Genomic DNA, 23,237 nt, shown 5'->3' with positions numbered 1-23,237 from the left:
CAAATAAGCTTTCTGACATACAGCATTTAAACCTTGGACCTAGGAACATGGCATTTATACGTGACAAAGGACCATCCCAGTAACATTTTTCATCACAGGAGACGTTTTTAAAGGCCCACTTCTTACATGATTTTTAAATATATATATATATATATATATATATATATATATATATATATATATATATTTCAACACTACACTACAATGCAACATGTATTTATGTATTTAGAAATGTTTATCAGTAGTAAAACATAAAAAGTTGCCTCTGGAAGAACACTTATTTAAGTCACATTAACAAAAACTGTCCATACTCTAGACTAAAAAGTAAGACTAAATTAAGACTAATTTTTTTCCCTCCAGTATGTACACCATCTTGCCACACCTTTCCTCCTTCCATAAAACTTATTGGTAGCTATCTAAAAACAACAACAACAAAAAAAAACATAAATGCTTAGATCAATCATGTCCATGTAACATAAGATATTTTTACAAATGTACTTTGTAGTATTTATGTACTTATTTATGTATTAAATATTATGCTATACTATTTTTTATGTAAAATATGCTTACTATGGTGTGCTTTTTATTTGATTATTATATGTTTGTTTGGGCCTCATTTGCAAGGTGTTCAGACGAATTACTCCTGCATCAGACACACACATGGATGACAAGATAAGCGTCTAAGCATGCAGCAGGTCTGTGCACACGAGCACGAGCTTCTGGATGATGAGTATCACACCTCTGGTGTGTTGAGTCCACTCCGGGTTTTACTGTTTGACCTTACCAGAGTTATAAGCTCTGCACTGAAACCGATATCCTCGCGCCCCGGTCATGTGGAGTGTGCGTAATTACGCACGAGACTCGGAGACTTCTGGGTGAAATAACCAGCGTGGAAAAAGTTTTGACCCCTGTGGCTCTACACGCGTCCTAGCCATCCATTCATATTTCTGAAAAGTCACATGCTTTAGGGTGCACATTAAAGAGGAAACCATTTATAGCAACACCAGTGCATTGGGCAGCCTCCAAATGTTCGCAAAACAGGAAAACTCCGCGCTTTTTATATGAATTTAATTATTAGCTTTTATTTACGCACGAGCACACAATCGTTGCAAGGTGATTCTGTCACATCTACAACGAAATGTCTAGTCATACTACAGTTACTTTAAAAACAAAGGGTTAAAGTGAATGATTTGATTGAATCCTTTAAAATTCTCATTCAAACTCAAATAGGAGGTGAAATCTAACATAAAGACAAGTGTGTTGAATTCTACCTATGTGCTGCTTCTTGGAATAAAGGATACCTTATAAACAAAAAACAAACAAACAAACAAATGAACATGCAAGATTATTATTATTTGTTCTTAAATCACGAATATATATGCATGTATGTACGTTTTTTTTTAAATAATAGCCTATATTATTATTATTATTATTATTATTATTCACGCTATTCTGCAAATAAAACGCAGGAAGGAAAAGTGAACTGTGTCATTTGAAAAAAAAAAAAAAAAAAGTCAACTTTGTCCTTCCAATAAAAAGTGAATTTGTCCTTTAAACGTCCCTCAGTATCATGCATGGCGTTTTCCTCGCGCCCTCTGACCCGGGATATTTATTTACGCTTCACTTTTCGTTCGATGCTGCGCGCGTCCATCACCTGCTCTTCTCGCGATAGGTACGGGGCTATATGAGGCGCGCGCAGGCCGGCGTGCTCGTCCATTCGGAGGGTCCATCGGCGTGTAGAGAGTTGTGAGTGCGCGCGCGAGACAGACAGACAGACAGACAGACACCGGCACCATGTCTGAGGGGGTCGTCAGCTTCTTGAAGGATTTCCTGGCGGGTGGAGTGGCTGCGGCTATCTCCAAAACAGCGGTAGCTCCCATCGAGAGGGTCAAACTGCTGCTGCAGGTAACTCTGTGTGTGTGTGTGTGTGTGTGTGTGTGATTTATCTAAATTATATTTAAAAAAAGAAACGAACAACCTTCACTTTTCATTCTGTGTCAAACAAAAAGCAAAAAGTGTAGTCTTAACACCTTGAAAAGCTGTAGAAACCCACCCACATTATTTCACACTATGATATGATGATATCAATTTAATTATTAATTAACTCATATAATATTCATTTGGGTCCAAAAGATGTTGGGCGAAAAATAAAATCCATCTAGCACTCTAAAGGGTTCTTTGGTTTGTCCCTTTGGAGGAACCCATAAAATACTACACAGAACCCAGTAACAGAGGATTTCCCTTTCAGAACCCCTTTAGAAAGCGGGAACTGATTACCATCCAAAGAGGAACCATTTTACTAACCGTGTATGTACATAGTTTATTACAAATGACACATAATTCAATAACTCAACATACTTGATAAGTTCATTCATCTGTATTTGCATGAGTGGTTGCTTCTTCAGACTCTTAGAGTGCACGGGTATAGAACGGTATTTTTGCACTTCCTAGTACCCTTCTGTCTTGTCCTTCCTGGAATTTGTCTCTTCCATGGCCCCGAGAGATACATCCACCAAACCTGGTTTTCACCTTGCAGATTCTCTCTAGTCTTTGGTATTCCTATCATTTATGGTACTTCTTTTTCATGGTAACTTCACTTGGGACAGTCGATGTAGGCATTCACTGCAAGGCTTTTTGCATGAGTGCACTGTGTGGAAGAGAAGGTGATTAATGCAAAAGGTTCACTGTCTTTTGATACTGCGGGAAGTTTAGTCTGATATTAGTCGACAATCAACTGATCACATTAATCCAATTTGACCTTCTGGTGATTGCAGTGCTTGAGGGTTATTAACAAGCAAGTCATGGAAGTAGAGATTGGTAAAAACGTGGTTGCATAAAGTGACGATACTTGGGGTGAGTTTAGTGCTAAAAATAGCCTGGAGTTTGCAACCCAATACTCACACCCCCTCACATGGGTGTAATCCTCAATGCAGCTGGTGCACATGATCAGACTAATCTTTCCAATAAGAAAGGTAAAATATCTATACTGGAGCCAAGTTGAATGAACAACTGAGATATAAAAAGACAATGGAAAGCATGGAACTCAAATGTTCTTGGCAGGTCAAGAACGTAATATCAAAAGCCACATATCTGAGGATATAGCTGAAGGTTAAGACCCTTGCTCAAGGGCCCAACCGTGGTTCTAAACTCACGACCTTCCTGTCACATTGTGCCTTCTGTGCCACCTTCTAGCACAGAACTGAGAATTTTACACCAAGGTAGTATTCCCCCTCATGGTGTCAGAGTTTGTTTTTCCTGCTCCAACACATCAAATCCAAATAATTATGTAACTGATTCGACATCACAGATGTAGTAAAAGACCAGAGATTTGATAAGATCCAACAGCAGAGATGCATGTGTCTGAGGAGATTAAATTACACTTTGAGCCTCTCCTAACACCAACTGCTCCTCCTCCAGGTCCAGCATGCCAGCAAACAGATTACAGCCGAGAAGCAGTACAAAGGCATCGTTGACTGCGTGGTGAGGATTCCCAAGGAGCAGGGCTTCCTCAGTTTCTGGCGTGGAAACCTGGCCAATGTGATCCGGTACTTCCCGACTCAGGCTCTCAACTTCGCCTTCAAGGACAAGTACAAGAAGCTCTTCCTTGGTGGTGTCGACAAGCACACCCAGTTCTGGCGCTACTTTGCTGGCAATCTAGCATCAGGTGGTGCTGCCGGTGCCACGTCACTCTGCTTCGTGTACCCACTGGACTTCGCTAGGACCCGGCTGGCTGCCGATATTGGCAAAGGCGCCGCCGAGAGAGAGTTTACCGGCCTGGGCAACTGCCTTGCCAAGATCTTCAAGTCAGACGGCATCAGGGGGCTCTACCTTGGCTTCAATGTGTCCGTCCAGGGCATCATTATCTACAGAGCTGCCTACTTCGGGATCTACGACACGGCTAAAGGTAACAATTGATTGATGTTTGATTACTTCATCAAGGAATAAATACATTGGCCAATGATAAAGCGCAAATTTGTTCAATGTCAACTTGCAGGCATGCTGCCAGATCCCAAGAACACACACATCATCATCAGCTGGATGATTGCCCAGACCGTCACTGCCGTGGCCGGTATCATCTCCTATCCCTTCGACACTGTCAGACGTCGTATGATGATGCAGTCAGGACGCAAAGGAGGTAAGCAATGTTTACTCATAAAACAAGCTACAAAAGAATTTGTGATCATGATATCCCTTGCAATCTATTAGGAACCCAATGGTGTACCCTTGATGTTCATGGTTGAAAACTGGCCTGCGTTATTTGGACCAAAATTGTGTGTGAATAATGTGATTCATCCAGCCACACGGAAACTCTGGAGTATCTAAGCTTGTCACATATGATCATAGCACTCAACAGGGCTAAAATTTCCAAGTACCACTGGCAGCAGAACCAAAAGTCCAGGGGGTGGACACAACTCAGTGCACTGCAAACTGGATAAGGTTGTTGTTAATTGTGTTGTTCTGTATTGTGGGATAAAATTGGGTTACATGTATTAGGTCAGGTTTAGCTTCACCCCCCAGACTATAAAGATCTTGGTAATGCATAACAAACAATATGTCAAGCGACTGATGTTTCAACATACATGTCTGTTCCCCTTCCCTTCCCCAGCTGACATCATGTACAAGGGCACAGTGGACTGCTGGAAGAAGATTGTTAAGGATGAGGGACCGAGGGCCTTCTTCAAGGGCGCCTGGTCGAATGTGCTGAGAGGAATGGGCGGCGCTTTCGTGCTTGTCCTCTATGATGAGATCAAGAAGTTCACATAAACGTTGAAGCTTCCAGATCCATCTTATCAAAAGGAGATCCTCAACTCTGTGACTGTCTTAAATCAGGATAGATGTGTGCAAGAGTGTGCCGAGTGTCTGAGAGCGAGAGGAAGCAGCCACTTCATTGTCCGCTCCTATACCTGTGTAAATATATTTAACTCCAACCCACCCACTCCTCTGAATATGACTGTCCTCTCAGTTCTGATTACTCTTGGTATACAAAGATTGTTTTGGTTCATTTATATTTGTTCCATTGAGGAAAAAAAAAAAAACATGAGCACCTCTGGGGCCAGGGAGCCCTGTTAATGGAAGAAATGTGTGCCTGTACACCAGAAAAGTCAACAGTTCTTGTGTTCTTTTAATAAAAATAAACTTGAAAATACCATTTATGCTTTTGTCTCAACCTTTCTTTATCAGAAACAAATTATTCCTGCAGTTGCTTTCTTTATCTCAGCAGGCAAATGTAGCGACAGTTCTACTCTGATAGCTGCAAAAAAGGGTTCTATTGTATTTCCACGGCATCAAAGTTAAACATTACAAAAAGAAAGAAAGAAAGAAAAGAAAAGAAAAGAAAAAAAAAACTACATTTAAATATCTGCATTCCAACAATGGTACTTGTGTATGCTGAACTTATCAGCACCAGAATATTATAAGTGTGGTTTAGCATAAAACTCAAATGTACATGATGTAATCCTTAACACCAAATTTACTCGATCGGCAAAGACATGTTTGCTGTCTGACTTTTATTTATTTAGTGTTGCACTAGAGCTATGAGGCTAACGTAGATAACATGAAATGAAGTTTTGTCTAACCCAAAATCATTTCAGTTCCAGGTGTGTAGTTATTTTTATAGCCACAAACAATTAATATAATTATAGGTTAGATTTCTCTTCTACTCTCTGTGTGCATTTGAGCTAATTAATTGCAAACCCACCGTTTGCCCATATTTATAAGGGGTTCCAGTAGATCTGGAGCTGATACAGCTACACTACATGGCCAAAAGTACAACCTCCACTCTTCCGAGAAGGCTTTCCACTAGATTTTGGAGCGTGGCTGTGGGGATTTGCCCATTCAGCTACAAAAGCATTAGTGAGGTAAGGCACCATTGTTGGGTGAAGAGGCCTGGGGTGCAATCGGCGTTCCAAATTATCCCAAAGGTGTTGAGGTCAGGGCTCTGTGCAGGACACTCGAGTTCTTCCACTCCAAACTTAACACACCATGTCTTCATGGAGCCCGCTTTGTGCTCAGGAGCATTGTCATGCTGGAACAGGTTTGGGCCTCTTAGTTCCAGTGAAGGGAAACTGTAATGCTACAGCACACAAAGACATTCTGTGTGCTTCCAACTTTGTGGCAACAATTTGAAGAAGAACCACATATGGGTGTGATGGTCATGTGTCTATGAACCTTTGGCCATATAGTGTATACAGTTGGATGCAAAAGATTACATTCCCTTAGGACAACATAGACAAGGCAAAAAAAATTACTTTATGCCAACAATACAATTAATATGTATGTTTTCACAAAAAAAGAAAAAAACATTTCCATTACATGTTGGTTATATTAGCAAACTTTAGACATAAGGAAATATCTCTTTAGACTCTTCTCATTTAAAATCATACCCCACTTATTAAATTTGCACTGCTGTGGGTGTTAGATAAGCAGTATTTTTAGTATTTTAACAGTCACTAGAAGTGAGTTAGGTTCACCCTTGCTTTGAGGTAAATAACGTTGTCAACAGGGATTACAGAAGCACTTAATGAGGGTCACACGTCAAAGACAATGCAATAAAACACAGGTCGTTGATGGGTCTCTGTCACGGCATGCCTGCAATAACAATGCGAGTCCTTCCATGCTTTAGTGCGCGGAGGTTAATGAGCGCCAAAAGGTCAGGACTGTCGGTATTGCAGTGACAAAGCCATCCATAGTAACAGTTCAATAACTTGCATCAATGTGTGTGTGTGTGTGTGTGTGTGGTATCAAGTGTCATACAATGGAAGAAATTAAAGACTTTTATTTCAACAATCAGATTTGACAATATCAAATATAGAATATGTCTATAATTTATATTTAATGATCTTTAATCTTACACCACAGATGAAATGCTCTTATTACAGTAAACAGTAAAAGCAATAAATTGTCATCTGTAGGTTAATCATTTAGGCCTACTGCTATTTCAGGCACAAAGAAAGCAAGCGTACTGTAGATAGGCATCGACTACGTAGCTCTGAGAGGAGCGTAGGAGCAATTCTAAATACATTTTAGTTCTCTAAAGTTACCAAGTGCAATGTACAGCTGAGAAATGAACACCTGATCCAGCAAAATAAGGCTTAACCTCCTCCACAGATCTAAAAATTAATAAATGGCTGATGTAGATTGTCATCTGCATGTATTCTGAGAACAGGAAAAGCCACTAATGTGGTTTTACCGACCCAAATCTTTCAGGGGTAGAAAGTTTGGGTCAATTCTTTAAATGGGGCTTGAACATTCAAAGTGCTGGTTTGTAAAATAAATATAGATACAAACTGTCATAATATGGTAAAGAGAGTATTCAGTGTGATATATCATATATCCAGGAGTCCAGAGAGGCCATCAGTTATTATTTTTCAGTGTTCTTGTGAAAACAGATTGTTCTATTAAGATAACCAAGTAAACAAATAGACTAGATTTGAAAAATGTTTAAAAATCCAATAATTGTTCCACTAATTTTGCTACCCATAAACCACACAGATCTTTTGTTATCTAGCTAGCTAGTCAGCTAATATTTATAATATTTAAAGCTATGATTTAAGCTTATGAAGCAGAGCAAGTGAGCTCAAGAATGAAAACTTTTGTTAGGTCAAGACGATAAGTGAAATAATTTTAATGCATGGCCTCTATAGACTTCTGAACATAATGACTAGGTATGAAAATTCTGGGAAAGGCAACCTGGGATAAAATTTCTGATCGAGTCTGGTTTTCAGGATGCAGCTTTGAATGATTCCTAATTTTTGGAAGGGTGACAGATTTTTTTAAAAATGGGTTTATGTGCAAAGATTAAGTTCATCATTGAGTTCCCTTTTCTACCAACCATTTCTATTAATCCTTCAACATACACTTAATTAAAAACATACAACTAGCCGATCACCTGGTCATGAAGGTCCTACTTACAACATTAAAGTGGTCCATCAGAAACTCGGCTTCTCACAACCCAGATCTGAGGCGCTGCATTGCAGGAAGCATTTGAGCGGTTTCGCATGTGATAGAGCTGAGGTTTGGATCAGGACCAGGCCGGTCGTGGAGCTGTGGCTCTGGTGGGTTTCGCAGTTTCAGGTCTGGTTCTGTGAGGACTGGTTGACCTGCAGGTTCTGGAGGTTCTTCCTGTGGAGGGTAACATATATATAGTCAACTGGAATTTATTTATTCCAACTGACTTTAAATGCTCATTACAGAGGCCATCAGTACCAAACCTGTTAGAGTTTAAACTAACGTCTAATAACGACAGGATGTGTGTTTCAGTCGTGATGTGCTTGTGATGGAAACAGTTCCTGTTACCGGAAGATTTACAGAAGATTTAGAGAGCAAACTCTTTGCTTAGGAGGGGAATACGCTCTTTCTCCCCTGTTCCAAATCACAACAACACTAGCAAATTGTGTGCATCTCTGAGCTGACATATGTGGAAGAGGGTAGATAGCGTTTGAGTCTGATACGCCGCCCTGTGACGCAGCAAGAGTGGCAGCTCATAAAGATGTGGTTAGCTCACTTCACATGTCTCAATGGAAGCACGTGTTTACCTTCACTCTCTCTGGTTGGTAGCTGTTTGTGTGATGTTTGTGTGAGCCAGCTAGTGGGTGGGGATTGGCAAATGACCAAATCGGGGAGAGAAACTGGGGGGAAAAAAAAAAAAAAATAAAACAAAAGCAGCACAATTAAACACTCTGAGCAGATTCCAAAAAATATTAGCTCCCTGTCAAGATGGAAATTGTGGCGATACAGGGGCGTAAAGTAAGGTTGGAGGCGTGACGTGTGTGTATATGTGCCTATGTGTGTGTGTGTACCTGATGCAGGTCTGACGAGAGGTGTAGGTATTCCAAGGTATCCGGCTTGGCGCTGGTAGTCTGTTAGCTGTTCTATCCGGGTCATTCCTGGAGTTGCCTTTACTGACTCCAAACGCTTTAGAAAGGCCTAGTGCATACACACACACACACACACACACACACACACAGAGGGACAGAGACAGATAATAATGACCTCCATGATCTACTAGGATGTCTAACAGAATATGGATATGGATTTACAATGTGTAATGTTCGTTTATTTTTATATGTTATATCTTAAATAATATTATACACATATACATTATACATTACTTTATTTTCCAGACTATAAAGACGCGGGGGCAGGAAAAATGATGGATCCTTTGCAAAGCCCAATTAAATATCCAAACATTAGCGAGTTTATTGTAATCGTTGGCCAACTGTAGTAGTGTAAGTGGAATAAAATACTTCAGAACTTTAGGAAAAAAATTGAGTCACACAATTTTCATATTAATTCCATTGTTTTTTATTAATCATTAATTCTGCAACCTTGCTTCTCTCGTGGGTTAAAAGTTTCAACACCTCCAGAACACAAACGTGTATGACAGAGAGTTCACCAAGTGCTAGAACAGAGTGAAAGGTTCCTTGTGACCCATTGAAGGTATAAATAACCAGGGCGTTGGGATCAGAATGTCAGCAGCATTCATGCCTCCTGGAGCCTTTGGAAACCCTACAGTAAGCAGAAGCCGGTGAGAAGCGCGTCACTGGAAATAGAGCAAAGACTGAAGGCCACGATTATGGACATGTACCAGACTTGGGAAGATCCAGCGATCCACTAGGATTTATTTTAATAAATAAGGAGTGTTCAACCAGGCAGGTTTATGGAGAAATAGAGAGAGAGAATGTGAGAAATAATGAATCAGAGAAAAAGAAAGTGACAGTATGTTTCTGTGCATGTGTGTGAAGGAAAGGAAAAAAAAAAGACTGCCAGTTGGATTGTGTTACTCCTCTGTGCTAAGAATAGAGGGATGGATAGAGAGAGAGAGAGAGAGAGAGAGAGAGGGACAATTTGTCCCAACCTCATGAACTATAACAAAGTTCATAACACTCATTTAGTTGGACCCTGAATTAAAAGTCGCAGAACCTTTAGTTATCAACGGAAAGATCCAACTCACCGGAATCGACTGCACCGATTCACCGAACATCACACTCGGGGCAAAAGCTCTGGCACCAGGTTGGCAGTAAAATCTAATGCAACACACCCAACTCTTTAGTTATTACTATTATTTAGAAACGCTATCAAAATAATTTCTATAAGGCAGTCCCAGTAAAAGAGGCGTGGCCTAGTGAAGGGGGTGTGGCCTCCTAATCCCTCAAATATAACACTTTTGTTTTTCCGGAATAACATTATAACTGCACAGAAACAGCACTAAATCGTATCATATTCAATCTACTGCTGCTTCAAATATTTTATTTTATACAGCGGATCACTGATCGCATATCAGAACAGATAAACACCCCTGAAAAATGTGTCGTATCCAAGCTACAGAAATGGGAGGTCCAATATATTCGGAAACCAAATATATTTTCAGTATTTCAAGTACATGTGATAAATTTCATTATTTTTGACATTTTTTTTAAAATAACTAAAAAATATCTATATTTATATTCTTTCATTTCCTTTACTTTCTATTTCTGTTCATTTATCTTTTTTCTTGTGCTCCGGAAGCACAAATTTGCCTACGCTAAGTAAAAATCTTTGCTTAAGCTGATCAAGTCCACTCATGCTCGGATTGTGAGACTGGGACGCCTCCACCTGTCTCTGCCCGTCTGACAGTCTCACTCTCCCTGTGACTCTCCCTGGACATCACACACACACACACACACACACACACACACACAAAACACTTTCACTCAGCAGCTGTTACAAAAGACATCTTGCATTACCTTATTATAAACTTTTTTTTTTTTTCTGTCCCAAGCACAACAGCTCAGTCTAACAGCAGTAACACAACATTCTGAGTCGCAAGCAAAAAGGATTGCTGAGAATACGAGCACTTGAAAAGTGAGCTAATGATCCCTCTAGTGGTCATAAAATGAAAGAGACTTGTTTTCCCACCTGAATAATTTTATCTGATCACAAATCATGATGCAAAAACAATAGAACTAGCTATATTATTACCTGCCTACTAACGAGAGCTATTACTATTATTATATTTCGCTATTACTATTATTATATTTCTAATTTATAGGAGGATCATATCAAAGTTACACAACATGATACAAAAAAAAAAAAAAAGGTTCATGGTCATGGCTGGAGTCATGGACCACACTCCCCTAGGAAGCGTCAACAAGGCAACAAGCGGCCCTGGGAGGAACACACGGTTGTTTCCTAGAATATTTTAAGTAAGGAATAATCAGAGCACTGGGAATCCTGGGAGTTGTCGTCTAGAATACTTTTGGAGTTTGGGAATAGAGAATAGGGAAAATAATGTCCAGGAACACCGAGTTGTTTCCTAGAAAACTGTTTCCTAGGGAATATAGTGCCCTGGGAATATATAAAACCCTGTGAGCAAAGTTTGTTTGCACTAGGAATGCAGGCCACTGGGAAGACAAGGTACTGGGAATGTGGAGAACTGGGAAGATAAGGCAGTGGGAACACAGTGCACTGGGAATGTGGAGAACTGGGAAGATAAGGCAGTGGGAACACAGTGCACTGGGAATGCAGGCCACTGAAAAGACAAGGTACTGGTAAGACTGGGAGATGTGAACACTGAGAAAACACAGGGCACTCGGCATAGGATTGTTTCCTATAAAACGAATTTTTTGGGAATCTTTTCAGAAAGAACTAAAACAGATCAAGATCAGATACTGACCAGGTTCTCTCGCTGGATGCGCTGCTGCTCGCGCTGCCTGTTGACGGCGCTGTGATAAAGGCGGAAGGACGGTGCGGAGGAGCGGTGGGTGGACCGAGAGGAAGAACGGGTGGAGGAGCGCGAGAGCTCACACAGGAGCCGCTGGTTCTCGTGCTCGATGCGTCGTACCTCTTCGCTGGTGAAGGAGTAGTTCTTACGGCGCCGGCTTGCACTGTTCCTGCTGCTGCTGAAGGAGGCGCTGCCGGGACTGGAGACGAGCATCACCCTGTCCAGCTGCCCGCCTGCATTCAGCACGGCTGGAGACGGGGAGGAAAAGAGAGAAAGACGAGAACAAAACATGGCTTGTTTACATGGAGATGTTCTTAAATCCATGATCACCTACACATGTGTCAATATTAGCTACATAATATACCACAATATTTATACATCACTATGTTGTCATCATGGAAACATCAAAAACTTTTATTATTATTTCATTCACGAAGCTTGTGATTTTACCCTGTGACATGTTCTTAGGTTGAGAAGGGAGAAGGTAAAGCTATCAAACATTAGGTGGATTTCCATCTTCCCATGAGCTGTGATACCTACCGGATCGTTCCTCTCCATCCGTCTTCGCATCCAGCTGCTGTCCATCAACAGTTTCCAAGGTGTCAGTAGGTGGGACAGGTAGGGTTGATTCAGTGGAAGTGGGCGGGGCCAGGTCGAACGACTGTTGGGGACTAACGTCCGGAGAGGATAGAGGGGTAACGTCTGTCACTGTATCGTCAGAATCGACTGTTTCTGAGGTTTTGGGCCTTTGCTTCCTATTGGCTGATCCTGGTCGTGGCTGTCGCCATGGGGATGAGGTTGACTGAGTGTTGGAAGGCTTGGAAAAGGGGGTGGGGCTTCTCACTCCACCGCTAGAAGACGACGAATGGCTACGGCTCCTGTTGCGGAATTTGCCTGTGGACTTTTTGGCGGGTTCACAGGGATGGTAGCAGTCATCCTCGTTTTTAAAAACAGCATCGTCTTCCTCGGCTGCCGAGGAGGAGGAGGAGGAGGAGGAGCAGATGCTGGATAAGTCGTCTGATTGGCTGCCACGGCTTGATTCGGACATGTCAGAACGAGGGAGTGGCGAGGATTTCCTGGATGAGGTGTCAGAGTCCTCTTTTCCACATGCTGCCTCTTCTGCTTTAACATTATTCTTCCTTTCAGGTGGATCTTCTCTTTTTTTGGTTTCCTCCTTTTCTCTTTCCTGATAAGAAACGTCTTCTTTTCTGATTTCGATATCCTCCTTATATTCAGAACCATCCTTCACAATCAACCCGCTCTGAACCTCAAGCCGGTACATCTCTTTCTCTAACGTTTCTACTCCACATTCCTCCTTTTCAGTCTCTTTATTTCCCATCTTCGAGCTTCCACACTCCTCGACCTTTCTCTCGATTTGAGAGTTTTCGGGTTGGTTGGGAAGCTTCTCAGTAGTGCTGTCTCTGTCCTCCTTCTCCTGGTGGACGGGTTTTTCTGGCTTGGTGCCGCTCACATCGCAGTCGCTGTCGAAGAACGAATGATCGACCTCCCCTTCCAGTTCTTTTGGGCTGTACATTGTTAGCTTCTGTTTCTTTTTTTTTTTTTTTCAGATGCGCCCTCTATCACTGTCTAAAGAGAACAAAATACTGTTGGAGAGAAAGGTCAGACGAGAAAGACTAGACTGGTTCAAGCTAACAGGAAGGCTACAATAATGCAAATAATCACTCTTTACAACCGTGGTGAGCAGAAAAGCATCACAGAATGCACACAATACATCAAACTCTGAGGAGGATTTGAAATATATATTTTGTTAAAATGGGATTATATTAGCACCACAGACACCATTTAAAACTCATCAAGATATCTGGATTCTATAAATATGCAAATTTTAGGCATCCTGAACCCTGTATGCTCCGCCCCCTTCTCAGATTAATTGGTGTTGCTCTGACCGCATTTGCATATTGGAGCTTGATTGGCTCTTATGTTTTATGACGTAACTGTTTGCCTGTCATTCATCACTGAAATCTTTTTAAAGTTTTCAGCTCCCAGGTTGTTTTTATTTTATTTTATTTTACTGTATGTGACTGCAGTGAGTTTTTGACACTCGGATTATGCATTTCATCATTATTGGAAAGCTTTTGGATAAAAAGGAAAGATGATTAAAGCATGTATTAATGAAACTGCTGGGTTAAACAGGCTGTGTTGATGCTGAGGAGAAAACCTGAGGGAATGGTTTCTAAGCCACACCAGGTAGTTAGTTAAATATTAAGCTAGCTGAGGTTTCCAGCAACACTGCTGACCAAACATTTCACTGTGTGTCTGTCTGTTTCTCAGGAAATGAACTAACATCGAGTGGAACTAGCATTAAACCTGATAAAATAACCAAACAAAGTGGAAATAACTGCTGCGTATAATGAATGCTGCAATAACAGCACGATCACGCCAACGCTCACTGAGGCCGCATCCCAAACTGCACTAAACTTACCTTACACTAAGTGTCACAAAGCTGAACTTCACACCACATGTAGTGCACCTAAGTAGGGACTACACACCTATTTGGGATTCACCCACATTTTAACAGGTCTGTAGCAGCGCAGCTAACGCTAACCATGACAAAACTTACCTTTAAAGCTGAAACTTGTACAAATTAACCCGCAGCCTCGGCGAGGAAACATAACAACACACCATTTCCACTGGTTTATGTGAGAGAAAGAGACTCAGAGCGAAAACGCTGCTAACTACACAGCCACAGCTTGCTAAGTAGTGGATACTGAGTGGGTTTCCTTAGCGACGGTAACTAAGCAACGTCACTTCCGCAACCGGGGCGCTGTTTAATCTTAATGTGGATGCAGCCAGCAGAGGGCGCTGCAAAACAAAACAAATCAGCCCTGGAAAAATAGTGAACTATACTGTATATAAACTTTATTTAAGCTATATCAAGCCCTTATCACACTCAAACTCATACTATAACAATTTATAAGCTGAGATACTAATTAAATAATAATAATAATAATAATAATAATAATAATAATCCATGTTACAGGAAAATAATCAACAATTACCACACCGAAGTGGATTATTTTCCATAACAGCATGCCCCAAAGTGTTTTATTCCTCTAACAGCACTGTGATTTACCACTGACTGCACTGTTAAAAATGTGTTAATGTTTTTTATCAGGTTATAGTTACATTTAATGTTGTAGAACAAGTTACTTCCTGTTATCACTTACTTCATAGCAGCTATAAACAGTCGTTCCCTCACCAGCCTCTCTTTATTCTCTTCCTGGAAGTAAATAATATTAAAAAAAAAAAAACACGGCTTGTCTTCCTGAGAAAGCGCAAAACGTAAACTCCTCTGTCCTGAAGATGTCGGAAAAGTTACAGCTTTAGCTCTGACACTGGAGACTCCTTCCATAAATGTAAAATAAATACCTCCTTACAGAAAGCTTCACCATACCAATGATTACCTGTTCCTTTGTTAAATAACAATTTTTTTTTAAATCCCTTTATTATTAGCCGTAGATTATGTAGATCATGCACTACACAAGTCCCTGTGCATGAATTGTTGCTATAGAAATCATAGCTAATGTATCAGAACACCAGCATTAATATAAACCTGTGACAAGAATTAGCTGGCACTACTGTCAGATCTGCTGATATAGAAACTTAATCAACACCTTCTGACCAATCAGAATCCAGACTTGGCCAATGCTGTGGTGTAATCGGTATTGGCAACCTTACAGGGCACATTGTGAATGTGTTACGTTACGTTATGAGTGTTAGCTAGCTCTTGCATCATGACGTTTACATTTACGTTCATCGAGAGCGACTTTCAAAAAGTGCAAAATATACAAAAAGCTTTAAGGAAACAAATAGTGGATGAAGCGGTTTATAAACGTAAACAGGTGCACTAAAATACTTTTCACAACTCCACCTTAAGTCTGATATTCGACTAAGTTTAACATCTACTGTATACAGTATTACGGACCATTCTATCTCGAGCTGGCTTATTAGCTAATTATTATGATTGAAAGGAACGTGTGTGCAGAAATTGCTCAATAAATCAATTTATTACCACGGATTCTTGAGAAGAAGTCAACAACGGCATGTTTCAGCACTGACTTCTGAGCGTTCTGGTTCAGTTTAAGGTAGCCTGGAGGAGCAGCAAGACATTGTGTAGCAAGACAACACTGGCTGAAAATAAAAACAATCATTTACAAAATGGAGGAATGGCATCTGCTGTGGTTTTTTGTGTTTTTATGTCTCTGGAATAAAATTGTCCTTGTCAGATTAACGTTGTGTGTCGGTTTTGTGGCTCGGACTCTCAGATGATTTTCGGTGTTTGGGGAAGGCAAAGGTTGTAGTAGGCATTCTGATCCCAGAATTCAGGTCCTTTCCATCCACACCAGCCCTGTACACACACACACACACACACACACACACACATACAGAGCAGCAGAGATTTGTACAATATACTGTCTCTGACAGGGAGGCATACACGTCTGCAAAGATTGTATTATTATCTACTTAAAAAACTTGAAAAGTGCATTTGAATTTGTATCCTAACCTATTTAAAACAGTGTGTGCATCTGTGTGTGTTTGTTGCATTATCTAAAGTTATAGTATTTTAAAGATAAATTGAAAGTTACAGTGAAACTGTCAGTAGAGGTGATGCTGCTTCCGGCCTGCTGGTACAAGCGCATGGTTTTCTGTTATCTTTCTCACGATCACACACAGCTCGAGCAGAATGACACACTGTGAAAGTTTTCGGTGTGGGTTTTTATTTTCCACACACTCACTTTGAGACAACACTATCAGGAAGCGAGCAGCTAACTTGCTAACACACAGTCAGAATCCTAGCTGAAGTGAGAGACTTAACTGAGGTCATGGGTGAGGAATCGCTCGGCTCAAAAATCTACTGTCCAGTTTTACAAATCTGTTAATAAAAGGTGATGTTTCCTTTCCAGATCACTGAGCTGTGACAATAGCAGAGGAATTAAGTGCAGCTGATTTCTCACGGGATTGAAGGGGTTAATTTTTTGAAAAGGAAGTGTTATTACAGGATGTGTGTACAGAGTTGTTTTTTTTAATGACAGACTTTCATGTGGTGGAAGATCATGTCAGATTAAATTTCCCCTTTTTGCTCATCTTTTGGTGTCCATGCAAACTGAGTAAAAATGTAGCTGATTAAAATGTAAGTAAATATTTAAAGTTGTCGTTTGACTTGATAAAAACTTTTGGTTTGATAAAACTGAGTAAGCTGAAGTACTGACGAAGTAACATGACATAACTAACACAAAACAATCCATGTGTGATAATTAAAAAAAATTACCCAAAGCAACAATATTATTCAAAATAAATGATAATGACCCAAAGACAAACAAGACGATTTAACCAAAAGAAGGCAACACAAATGACCTACTTTAAACAAAAAAACAAGATGAATGTAACAAAAATTACCAACTCTAAAAAAAAAAAAACAAGGTAAAAATAAAAAAATTAACTATGCTGTATAATAAACAAGGTGAAATTAACAAAAATGACCAACTCTAAACAAAAACAAGGCAGAAGTAAACAGGCGAAAGTAACAAAAATGACCTCCAACCAACAATACTGCAGATCTGTGATTACATGAATTCAGCTACATTTTAATCAACTGGAATTTGTCACTTTCAGCACGGATAGTTCCCCCTGATTTCACAACCCAACAACGCTTGTGCGTAACAAGACTCAGTGTGCTGATTGGCTGGTCATGTTGTCAGTCGTACCTTATCAGTGATGGTCTGTAGGTCCTCCCCTCCTGTGTAGTGTGGGTCCAGGATGAGGAAGCGGATCTGCCCGCTGGTTTCGCTCCAGGCCACGCCAAGGATGGTGTGCGCCAGGACGCCCCCTCCTGGTACGGACAAAAAAAAAAAAAAAAAAAAATGAATTTGAAATGTATCACTTGCCTACGCAAACTGAAGCAGCTTCAATTCTATCGTCTAAAGTTTTGAAGGAAGTAGCAGAGATCACTGATGCTTCTGGTGAGTGTCCATAGCTAGTACAGTTAGCTCACTTCGCTAATATGTGAATCCACAGGACTTGTCTGTTGCTAGTGCGATCCTTGGGTTAATCTTTAATAATTAGCATTAGCATTAAGAATTAGAATGACGAGACACTTGACTCACCGATCATGATGGGTGTGCCCTCAGTCTGGAAGTGATTGGCCAGCTCTCGGCCTTTGGAGGCCAGTTCAGACCCACGACTACGTCAAGAGAAGAAATTCACTTAACGATCAAAACAATCATCCATGAATACAAACCAGTTTTTGAATCCATACTGTGATTGATGTGTGGTTATTGGTTTGTCTTCGTGGTTCGAGTTGTTATTGTACGTATGCATGATTGCTGACTGACATCACCTCTGGGTGAAAAAGGGGCAGAGCTTACGTTATATTTGATCAGCCATTTGCAATCTGGATCATGTGACTAGATATCTGTGGCTTAACACAGAGCTTAGCATAAATACAGATTTGAATTCCTTCATATTATAGACAGGAATGTAAGCTAAGTTAGCCTAGCTAACTAACATAAGATTAACAATTATATTAGTCTAATGAAAGAGTAAATATGACAGAACATTTTTAGTTAACACATTTATATTGAATGTATTTATTCCTGACATTTTAGTCTCATTCATATAATAACCTTTTTTCATATTGTCTGTATATAAGAGTTATATTTGATAGCTACATACTAGCTAGCTTATGCTCGGGGTCCATGTTTCTTGGTTGCCTGGCAACAGCGTTCTCACAACTTTAATCACATTTAAACCGAAAATCAGGAGTTCCTTCTAAACATATGTGTCTGGTTGTGTGCTTTACAATCAGTAAAATCAGTAAAATCATGGTGAGGAGAAATTTAAAGTTTCTAGCATGTTTTTTTTTTTAAATTAAACAAAAGCATGTTATAGTTAGCCGCACTGCTAACTATAATAGTCCCGAAAAAGATAAACAATACACATATTAAAGTCAGGAGTCTAGTTAATCTAGAAGAACTATTGCATATAAACTATTATAGTGATGTCATCTGATCATGTTTGTGATTGGTTGATCAAATTAAACTTTGGTTGATCAAATTAAACTCTGCCCTTAACTAATGGGGACGTCCTTCACTGTCATGGCAAACAGTTGGTAGCTGTACGTCTATAAATTGACCCATATGGGAGCGATAAGGGAGGTGTATCTAAAGAACACACACAGGTGATGTACCTGACAAAAAGAATCTTCGAGTTGACTCCCAGCAGCTGGTTGAGCACAGCCTGCACCTCGATGGAGCCGATCCACTGACGAGAACCCACAAAGGAAGGTTCCTTATCGCCCACGTCCACCAGAGCCTGAACACACACACACACACACACACACACACACACACACACATTACAAATTAATAAAAACCAAATACACACTGTCACTGACAACGTTTAATTCAGTGAGAAAACCAAAAATCACAATTATAAGAAGATTGTGCACCTCTAATGATCTGTGTGTGTGTGTGTGTGTGTGTGAGAGTGTGTGTACCTGTTGTATCTGCTTGTGTGTGGGAACGGTTCTCTCGGTGTAGCCCTGCTGCTGGAACCAGGAGCAGATGGTCTGCAGTGAGCGGTACGCACAGCCCCACCCGTTATCATCCACCCGGTCCTGCATGTAGTGATGATAACTGTACACTCCACGCACCACGTACAGCTGGAGGCCAAAAACAGAAAGGGGGCGTTTACTTTTGTGTAGATCTGTCTAGAGTCAGTGCACTAATATTTAACTTTACGGTGTGACGTCACCTTGGCATCCTCTATACTGGGAGCGGTGAGGTGGGTGTGTGGATTGCGCAGGTAGCCATCTTTATACGGCTCGCCTGGGAAGTGGAAGGTGTTGGCACGCCGGAAATACGGCCGGTTAATGGGCAAGTCGTGCTTCCTGTGCAGCTCCTGTGTTTAAGAGAACGTTTTATATGCATCGCAAAATTATATCAGATTATATTACATCATATTATGTAGACAAAAGTAGCAAAAATGACCTACTCTGAACAAAAAGCAAGGTGAAGCTAACAAAAATGACCTACTCTGAACATATAGCAAGGTGAAAGTTACCCAAATGACCAACCTTAAACAAAAATAAGGCAAAATGACCGGCTATAAATAAAAAGGAAGGTGATAATAACATAAATGGCCTACTCTAAAAAAAAAACAAGATACAAATAACAAAAATTACCTACTCTAAACAAAAAACAAAGGAAAAAATAACAAAATGGACCTAAACAACAAAAAAAAAAACAGGCAAAAATAAGAAAAATGAAGTACTCTTAACAAAAAACAAGGCAAAAAAAAAAAAAAAAAAAACTGTGGGCTGTGGACATATTATATATGGGGTTATATACCTGTGTATGTGTGTGTGTGTGTGTGTGTGTGTGTGTGTCTTGCCTCTCTGACAGGCAGCAGCTGATCGTCCGTTACTCCAGCAGGATAAATAACAGTGACCAGGTGGTCAGACGCGGGCAGCTGAAAGTGAAAAGGCTGAGGTACAGGCAGAGTTTTGTCCTTCCTGTATTTGAGCACCGTTTGCTCCATGTCAGAGAGCTGAGCGTGCAGCGCCTCCACCAAGCCTGAACACACACTGCAGGACAGACAGAAATATCAGGATCAGAACAAACACATACTGTTCCACTTTTCACATTTACACCTTCAGTATTGAATCATTGGAGAAACCAGTACTGATATTAACACAAGTTTAATAAAAATCCTTTCCACTCACGAGCCGAGAGTGTCATGGCCACCAGCATTGATCACACAGTCCATGCTGAGAGGCATCATCACACACCGCTGCTTCTTCGTTACACTACACAGACTCAGAGCACCGGCGTTTCCTGACTCCGTGACCTCCATCAACAGCTTCAGGTTCACCATGATCTAAAAACACACAGAGACCAACATGTAGAAACATTTCCTTGATTTTGACATGTGAGAGAATCTGTGATAAAGATGATAACATAAGCATGTATACAAAGGTCCTGAAAAGGTGGAAATGTGTCCACAGGAGGTGCCAAGAACTTTTTTTCTTTTAGTTCCTCTGCCAGAGGAGGTAGTGTTCTGTGAATCAGGAGATATAGGGGCGGAGCTTGCTACACAGCATGTGATTGAGATGTGTACTCACAGGACTGGCATCTTTTTTATCCCTTCTTTTTGAGGACTTCCTATTGGGCCCATCTTCCAGCCTGTCAAACAAAACACAACAACGAGTTACACAACAGCTCTGACCTTGGACGCTGTAACAAAATCGTCACCTGACTTTACCGCCAAGCAGGACTACGTATAAATACATCAGAGCCGACACTGTGGACTCACTCGATGTGCTGCTGGACGTCTCTGCACAGTGTTTCCTCACTCACACTCTCCAATGAGGAGTGGAAAGCCTTGTTAGGCCACAGCAGGATGGGGCTGTTACACACCATAAACACCAGACTCTCCGATGATATTCTGGAGCAGAGAACCTGGAAGGCTTTAGAGATGGAGCTCTGTCCAAGGGCTTCTAAAGAAATGAAACAGAGAATACATACATGTAGTTCAGGTACCATTACTAATCATACTGCATTATATTATAGTGTGTTTGTATCACGGTAATTACGGTAATGTCCATGTGCTTATGAATTAGTCATTTCCATGGAAACACACCGCCATAGTACAACAGTACCGTAAATAACAATTATGTTTTCACTCAGATGCAAGTGGTGGTGTATGATGGTGTATGGTATGGTGTATTTCGAAAGAATAAAACACTTCGGGACATGCTGTTATTGTAAAATAATCAACTTCAGGGTTGAAGTGACTCCTCTTCATCATACCACCACACAAAGAGTGTTTTATTCCTTACTTGGCAACTTTTATGGATTGAAATGGCAGCTAGATTTTCAAGCCTGAGGTCAAAAGCTTCCACAACAAACTCCTGTCCATTTGGGGTTTTTATCTGTAAAAGTGAACTATTTTTATTATGATTTTTTTTCCCCCCCATATATCACAGGATAAAGCAACAAAAAATTTTAATTTATAGTTCTGATGTATTTAAGTCAGTATTCATTTATTTATTTATTTATTTGTTTGTTCGTTTGTTTGTTTATCCTTGGACACATGATTTTTTGAATGATGTGAAACAGAAATGATAATGATTTTATCTCCCGTAACATGATGTATTTCTGAGTGAAACAGCTTTATAATTCAATGTGACAGGATCGCTGGTTAATTTAGATAATAATATATATTTTATGTTTAGAGGCTCTTACATTTTAAAGAAGTCAAAATTACAGTAAAACCAAGAATATTGTGTTTCAAGTGATTGATACTGATGAATCATTTACTATATTACCAAACCAAACAGGGATTGTCTTTAACAGTATCACTAGTTGAGATTAGAGTCACTAATCCCGGTATACCGCTGTACCGTTATATCGTCAAGCCTCTATAGTTTAGCCAAGGCAACTTTACCATTGGAGCTGTCAAACAGGCAGGAAAACTCCAAAACACCCTTTAGCCGAAAAATAAAGTTGTTATTTTCTGTCAGCACCTGATAAAACACAGAAAGAGACACAAATACAACTGGAGTTACTGTGACAGCTGGTAAAAAGAAAGCATTTACTATAGCAAAGAGGGAGGCGCTCAAACGGCGCCATAGTGAACATAACCTTCCCTACATAGTGTGCACACACGGGTAAGTTTACACCCTGTATAGTGCACTTATATAGGACGCAGCGAGTCATTTGTAATTCAGCCCATGTAATAGCGTTAATAACAGACCTTAGTCATCGAAACATGTTATTCTATTCAAACATGTGCACTAAGTCTTTATAAACAGTGACGAATTTCCGTCAAAAACATACTACATACCATTTTAGTGGGCTAAACTCTCCAATACTGGCACAGCAGGCGTCATCAGGAAGCGGCCATTACGGATGACGTAGCACAACAGGAGAGAGAGAGACAGCTTCTTCCGGGTTAGCGAAACACTCATGAATATTCATTAGGCAGAGCGCAGCACGGACATGTGATTGGCTGAGAGGGGACCGCGTTGCTGAGGCACCAGCATCTTTTTCTTTTCTCTTGAAGTTGTCATGTTACTAAGAAACTGCAAAGTGTAAACTCTTGTGTCCTGAAAATGTCGAAAAACGTCAAATTACAGCTTTACTTCTGACTGTTACAAAGGCCCTGACACTGGAGACTCCTTCCATAAATGTTAAATAAACATGTCCTAACAGAAAACTTCATCATATCAATGAATCGTATCGTATCTATAAATGAGCTGTTACTACAGAAACAATAACTTATTAGAACAAGCTTATTAATATAAATCTGGGATTTGTAGCTGCGCTACTGTCAGAGCTGATGTTCTACAAAATTAATCAACAATCCGAATTGCGCTGTGGTATAAAACAATATAAAAGAGAAATCTTATAGTGTCTATGTTGAGTGTGTGTTTGGTTTGGCGTTTAATGTGTGGCACGTTTTGATATCTGTAATCTGATTACAATCAGAACAAACACTAGATCTGAAGAAAAAA

The 23,237-nt window shown here is 40.3% G+C and overlaps 3 protein-coding genes across 4 annotated transcripts; 1 reads left to right on the top strand and 2 right to left on the bottom strand.

Moving 5' to 3' along the window:
* The first annotated feature begins 1,699 nt into the window (after positions 1-1,699).
* Positions 1,700-5,149, top strand: slc25a4 (solute carrier family 25 member 4). Its single transcript, XM_026947588.3, has 4 exons — positions 1,700-1,905; positions 3,418-3,904; positions 3,995-4,135; positions 4,607-5,149. The coding sequence occupies exons 1-4, from the start codon at positions 1,795-1,797 to the stop codon at positions 4,762-4,764; spliced, it is 897 nt and encodes a 298-aa protein (XP_026803389.1). The 5' UTR covers positions 1,700-1,794; the 3' UTR covers positions 4,765-5,149.
* On the bottom strand, positions 4,947-15,559 carry cfap97 (cilia and flagella associated protein 97). Of its 2 annotated transcripts, XM_026947602.3 has the most exons (6): positions 14,283-15,559; positions 12,242-13,288; positions 11,654-11,949; positions 8,799-8,925; positions 8,535-8,627; positions 4,947-8,121 (listed from the first exon to the last, which is right to left on the bottom strand). In XM_026947602.3, the coding sequence occupies exons 2-6, from the start codon at positions 13,233-13,235 to the stop codon at positions 8,021-8,023; spliced, it is 1,611 nt and encodes a 536-aa protein (XP_026803403.3). In that variant the 5' UTR covers positions 13,236-13,288; positions 14,283-15,559; the 3' UTR covers positions 4,947-8,020. The 2 variants fall into 2 exon arrangements, with proteins under 2 accessions (XP_026803403.3, XP_026803404.3); XM_026947603.3 differs by lacking the exon at positions 8,535-8,627.
* Positions 15,560-15,710: 151 nt separating this feature from the next.
* On the bottom strand, positions 15,711-23,097 carry ufsp2 (ufm1-specific peptidase 2). Its single transcript, XM_026947586.3, has 12 exons — positions 22,568-23,097; positions 22,169-22,247; positions 21,035-21,218; positions 20,844-20,904; positions 20,445-20,599; positions 20,114-20,306; positions 19,475-19,621; positions 19,218-19,382; positions 18,909-19,033; positions 17,827-17,903; positions 17,428-17,552; positions 15,711-16,070 (listed from the first exon to the last, which is right to left on the bottom strand). Exons 1-12 carry the CDS (start codon positions 22,568-22,570, stop codon positions 15,984-15,986), a joined length of 1,401 nt encoding a protein of 466 aa, XP_026803387.3. The 5' UTR covers positions 22,571-23,097; the 3' UTR covers positions 15,711-15,983.
* Between the last annotated feature and the right edge of the window lie 140 nt (positions 23,098-23,237).

Source organism: Pangasianodon hypophthalmus, chromosome 28 (genome assembly GCF_027358585.1).
Source record: "Pangasianodon hypophthalmus isolate fPanHyp1 chromosome 28, fPanHyp1.pri, whole genome shotgun sequence".
NCBI classification, from domain to species: domain Eukaryota; kingdom Metazoa; phylum Chordata; class Actinopteri; order Siluriformes; family Pangasiidae; genus Pangasianodon; species Pangasianodon hypophthalmus.
Note: the sequence above shows the minus strand (reverse complement) of the source record. Positions and strands in the feature narration are given on the sequence as shown.

Excerpts from the sequence above, each read along its gene's own strand:
- slc25a4 (XM_026947588.3), top strand. The coding sequence starts at position 1,795 with ATGTCTGAGGGGGTCGTCAGCTTCTTGAAGGATTTCCTGGCGGGTGGA. Across the intron at positions 1,906-3,417 it reads GGGTCAAACTGCTGCTGCAG|GTCCAGCATGCCAGCAAACA; the intron begins GTAACTCTGTGT and ends CTCCTCCTCCAG. Across the intron at positions 3,905-3,994 it reads GATCTACGACACGGCTAAAG|GCATGCTGCCAGATCCCAAG; the intron begins GTAACAATTGAT and ends GTCAACTTGCAG.
- cfap97 (XM_026947602.3), bottom strand. The coding sequence starts at position 13,235 with ATGTACAGCCCAAAAGAACTGGAAGGGGAGGTCGATCATTCGTTCTTC. Across the intron at positions 8,926-11,653 it reads GCATCCAGCGAGAGAACCTG|GCCTTTCTAAAGCGTTTGGA; the intron begins GTCAGTATCTGA and ends TGTATGCACTAG. Across the intron at positions 8,628-8,798 it reads TCTCGTCAGACCTGCATCAG|TTTCTCTCCCCGATTTGGTC; the intron begins GTACACACACAC and ends TTTTCCCCCCAG.
- ufsp2 (XM_026947586.3), bottom strand. Across the intron at positions 20,307-20,444 it reads GGCCATGACACTCTCGGCTC|TGTGTGTTCAGGCTTGGTGG; the intron begins GTGAGTGGAAAG and ends TCTGTCCTGCAG. Across the intron at positions 16,071-17,427 it reads TACAGACCATCACTGATAAG|GGCTGGTGTGGATGGAAAGG; the intron begins GTACGACTGACA and ends GTGTGTGTACAG.